Below are 5,296 nucleotides of genomic sequence, written 5' to 3' on the forward strand. Positions count from 1 at the left end.
AATTTTTATATTAATTTAATATTTTACTAAACTATTATTTTTAATGTAAATAAAAAACTTAGGACTCTTACGATCAGGTTTTGATGATATGATAAATGACAAAATAGTTTTATTAAAGTTTAACGCATATAGATAAATTAGAATAACAAATTTCCATATTTTCACCCAATTTTGTAAACTCAAGTGCAAACACACAAAGAAAGGCAAAGAGCATAAATATTACACAACTGAATCACATGCTATCCACCAAAACAGCGCAAATTAGAAACAAGGAGCACAACGAATATAGGCTTCTTGTTGCCCAGCATATACTGATGGAAAACCCGAGTTGGAGCTGATTGATGGTATCCATCTGCAATACCCCGCAAGCCCAGGTTGCTACCGAAAATAAGGAAGAATTGATCATCAAATGAAATGCGCTAATCATCATAATCGAATGCGACGTTCCAAACAATATAAACACAGAGCTATCATCTATTTACGTCACAAATTTTGGAAAGCCCAAAGTTCAAGTCTTATTTGTAAAATAACAAATTTGCTGAACTTGAACTCAAACTTGGTGGGTGGGCAAGGCAGTTAGAAGTTGAGGAGGGTAGCAGCGAACCCCTTTCCTGCAGGAGAGCACGCCTGCATTGTGGGTCAACGGTCCCACGAGGGTAGAAGACCTTGCTGCCAGACTGGATGCTTTTGCATACGCCGAAGACGCCCCTGATCCCGAGGGCGTGAAATATGCACCGTTCAGCATCATATCGCCTTTTGATCTCCAGTTCCAATCCTTCCATTCACCCACGTTCCCGTTTATCCGCTTTGTTACCTCTTTCGCGAAACGATTTGCAGGTGCCATGAATCTATTTCCTTGACTGTTGATTGTGGGGTTTGCACTTCCCCCAATTGCATACATTTCCCAGTGAGTGTAATCATTGTTCACCACGTGGAAGTATCCATGCCTGCACCTGCATTCGTTCATCCATTTAAGTGTTTCATATGTTTGGAATACAACTAGCACATTGCTGGGAAAGATGCATATATTTACCTTGGCATTCTCTGCATAAGACCTTCTCCAAAATGATTGTATACAATCGTCACCTGCATTTTGACGTCGGGAGTGTAGCTATCACTATGACCCAACAACATCACCTGCAATGCTCAAAACAAAAAATCAGAGCAACTGTTATCATTGTTCCACAAGTTTTCGCACAAAACCAGAGAAACGTACTAATAACGTTCTAGATGTTACTACCTCATTGTGGTGAGTAAAATAGCTGTTTGAGATGGTAATGGCAGTGGATCCCATAATGGCGTCAATGAGACCGTCTGCGCAGTTGGACATGGAGACATGGTCCACCCAAATGTGGTTGCCCCCAAAGATGGAGATTCCATCTCCATCACACATAGTTCTCCACCCATAATGCGTGGGAGAGTCCCTCACCATAGCATTTCCTGCGGGCTTACAATCGTGAACGTGAATGCCATGGATGATGATGTGACTCACATACTGGATCGTGATGCAGGGCCCGTTGGCAATGTGGACATTGGCGCCCCTTCCGTCAATGGTCTTGAAACTGTTCATGATCAGCTCCTCCTTCAGTGTGATCACCATGTCTCTCTCGAAGATTATCCAGAGAGGCTCCGTTTGAATTACAGCGTGACGCAGAGTGCCCGGTCTCGGAGTCACCGCATCATAATCATTGGGATCTGTGACCAGATAAAACTTCCCGTCTTTGCCACCACGGGCATGCCTGCCGAATCCAATGCCACAGTCTGCCAGGCGTTTTCTGTTGCGCTCCCAGTTGGGATCACAACGCCAGCAATCATCAATGGGATTACCGTTTCCGCAGGATAGATAACCCAGCAGCTCTCGCCCTTTCGTGCTGTTGTCGATGCTTCTGGAATAGCAGAAACAAATCAAAAATCACCGTCAAACCTTAAAATCTGAATACATTAATCATTATGGACAAAATGCACTAAAAAAACTCATTACAAACTCAATGTAGTTCAGCATTTTAATTACCTTTGAACCATCTGCGCCACGCTGTCGGGATCATTTTCCGTAGCAGTGGTATTGGCAACCTCTGTTTTTCTCGAATTCGCTGTAACTAGAAATCCAAATGGCTTTGCTGCCATGGACAGGATTCCAGTTAAAAACATGCAGCTCAAAATACTCCGATTCTTCATGTTAGTACCCACTCCTCACCACTTACTACCACCTGATCTTCAAAAGTGAATAATAATTGAATATAAATGGCAGTGCTGCAGCTCTAAACTCTTCAACACATTAAATGCGGTAAGGAACATGGAAACCAGTAGAAAAAGGGAGCATTCCAAGTAGCTACTGCTAGAGAAGAGTTTGAGCATGGGAAGAGACCGGAGAGCTTGGCCGAGACAAAGCCATGATATTTCCCTCTATTTTTTCGTTTATTTGATGCAGAATCGGAATCCGTTCTTATATATCACGAAAAGGTTCATTTGCTGTTGACTATACACATAAACACGGGTTGTAAATTTTACTTCTTAAAGTAGATAGATAAATGAATAAATTATACATTAAAATATATATATATATATATATATATCTTTTTGCTATAATTGAAATCAAAATAATTTATGTTTGAGCACAATAAGTTGAGGATATAATTAGTAAAGCTACCAAAGATCAAATTGGTAGGAATTAGTTGTGTTTTGTTTTAGGGAAGGAGACATACTAAAAATTGACTCTTTGACTGATTAGATACTTCTGAGTAGAGACATGCTAAAAATTGACTTTTTGACTGATTAGATACCCGTGAGTAGAGGTGCAATTCCTAAGTGACTTTAAGAGATTAGATTCTAAGTGGAAACTCCTCAAACTACATGTTAAACCTGGATGATAACAACAGAAAACTTAACAAACAAAAAAATTATTTTATTTATTTATAAATTACATTTTTATTATTAATATATTCTAAAGCATTTAAAAAATTACAGATTTTGATTATAATTTAAATTTTTTTAATATAACATTGATATAAAAAATTCAACTTTTTTTAATATAATATTAATATTAATATAAAATATGGCATTGATATACATTTTATTAATACATATAAATACCAAGTATAAATTAAATAAAACCAATTGCTTACTCACTTAATTATAATATCAATATTATATTGAAATATCATATAGAAACTTTATAAATAAATATATATATATATATATATATATATATATATATATATATATATATATATTCCTTTTCATCATAATTTAGCAATATAATTAAACACCTTTGACTAACCTAAATACAAAATCTTCTCCAGCTTCTAGAAAGCATTCCTTATAAACCAACTCAACCTATTTTGACATCTGTAGAGGTCCCCACTGTTGCAGTGGCAAGCTCTGAAAATCAGAACAATCTGTGTCATTTAGGTTTCCAGATAACAACGTAAGACCGAGGACCAGCCATCGACCTCCTCATTATCACGAGAGAAGACCAGTGAGCGAGCAGCCAAGACACGTGTTATGCACCAAATATATAAAACTAAAAGCAGGGCCACACGGAAAGAACGGGACTTAGCTGCGAAAATGCACCAATTTCAACGATCAAATCGAATCCCTTCTCGAGTCGTTGGCCTCCCTCTTCGTCTACGAAGCAAGTGGAAGGCTACATGATCTTGCTTTCGGCTTTGCAGGTATGATACAGCAACCACTTCAACTCCAAATATGGGGACCTGGAATCACAAGTAACTGCAACACAGGCGCAACTCCTATCCTCTATCCCCCTATTCAACCATAACTTTAATTAATTTCACAATCTGCATATTACTAACCACGCTGATGACGAAGATGAGGACTTATTTAATTCCAATCTAACAGATTGGATATAACACAGTTTTGGAAAATGATAAAATCTAATATCTTGCATGGCTCCAGCCAGTTCTATAACGTTACATCAGAGTAGGTTTATGTGATCTTTGAATTTATTAAGCACAGTTTTAAATTTCAAAAGCCTTTTGAGTCCACCTAAAACATCAAATTATTAAAATCAATAATAAATTCACTATATATATATATATATATATATATATATATATATATATTAAAAAAAGAGAAAAAGAGAATATATTTATAAATATTTATATTTTAATCGGTTTGTGACTTTTATATATCATATTTTTCTATACTTTGATACATTTTTATAAACTATATCATGTTTTAAGGTGGGTGTTTGTAAGAACTTAATGTTATCATATATAGAGTTTGAGTGGACCTAATGGTTAAGAGCATCTGTTTCCTCCTAAAAAGTTACAGCTTCAAAACCAGAGAGGAGTAGAGTATGTATTTATTGCTAGACTTAGTAGTCAAATAATTGTATTTATTTTAATTATTAATTTATTTAAAGTTAAGAGTGCAATTTTTTCTTCAAAATTTTACACTTTAAAAAAGTTAGTATTTTGAAAGATTTGATCATTCTACAAACTTATAAGATATAGATTTAATGCTCTAAAGTTCAATATGAAGGAGATGTTTTCACATAATATTATATTAATAAATACTAAAATAGATCAGTCCTAAGCATGGATCTAAGAGGTTGGTATTTTGAAAGATTTGATCATTCTACAAACTTAAGAATATATAGAAATGTTTTCACATAATATTACACTAATAAATACTAGGAGAGATCCGTCCTAATCATGGATCTAGCATATGCCTAGAGAGATTAAATATCTTCAGGTGTAAAATTCTCTATATAGAGAGAGAAATTTGACAAAAGCATATACCTAAAAGGGACCAAAATGTAAAATAGTGAGACTACTTCAAATACTTTAACCACAAAACTTATTTTTTTCAATTTTTTTTATACAAAATATGTATAATTTTTTAAAATAATATACAATATATACATAATGGAAATTAAAATATTTTACATAACACATGCAATGAGACATTTTTCTATGGACTATATTGTCTATATTAAAATATTTTTTGTTTATATATATATATATAGAGAGAGAGAGAGAGAGAGAGCATACTTTAATATTACTTAATTCTCCATATTAAAATATTTTATTAGTAACCCACATTGATATTTTTTATTATTGTGGATATTTTTAAATATCACATATTAGTTTTATATTAAGAATTAAATAAATTACACATCACTCTATTACTATTCTTATTATGTACTTATTAGAAATTATTTAATAAATTTTATTTTATTTTTTTAACTTTTTGTCACTTTTTTTTCTTAACATTGAATATTTTATCATATACAATATTAAAAAAATATATATCTTTTTTACATATAGATATATAT

The 5,296-nt window shown here is 33.7% G+C and overlaps 1 protein-coding gene across 1 annotated transcript; it reads right to left on the bottom strand.

Annotated features, from left to right (window-relative positions):
• Nucleotides 1-406: 406 nt before the first annotated feature.
• On the bottom strand, nt 407-2,396 carry LOC149233574 (putative pectate lyase 20). Its single transcript, XM_089376770.1, has 4 exons — nt 2,012-2,396; nt 1,241-1,886; nt 1,034-1,137; nt 407-953 (listed from the first exon to the last, which is right to left on the bottom strand). Exons 1-4 carry the CDS (start codon nt 2,173-2,175, stop codon nt 551-553), a joined length of 1,317 nt encoding a protein of 438 aa, XP_089232896.1. The 5' UTR covers nt 2,176-2,396; the 3' UTR covers nt 407-550.
• Between the last annotated feature and the right edge of the window lie 2,900 nt (nt 2,397-5,296).

Source organism: Pinus tabuliformis, chromosome J (assembly GCF_031772625.1).
Source record: "Pinus tabuliformis cultivar Carrire ecotype Pingquan chromosome J, CPIR1, whole genome shotgun sequence".
In the NCBI taxonomy this organism is placed as follows: domain Eukaryota; kingdom Viridiplantae; phylum Streptophyta; class Pinopsida; order Pinales; family Pinaceae; genus Pinus; species Pinus tabuliformis.

Excerpts from the sequence above, each read along its gene's own strand:
- LOC149233574 (XM_089376770.1), bottom strand. The coding sequence starts at position 2,175 with ATGAAGAATCGGAGTATTTTGAGCTGCATGTTTTTAACTGGAATCCTG. Across the intron at positions 1,887-2,011 it reads GTGGCGCAGATGGTTCAAAG|AAGCATCGACAACAGCACGA; the intron begins GTAATTAAAATG and ends CTGCTATTCCAG. Across the intron at positions 1,138-1,240 it reads ATTTTACTCACCACAATGAG|GTGATGTTGTTGGGTCATAG; the intron begins GTAGTAACATCT and ends TGAGCATTGCAG.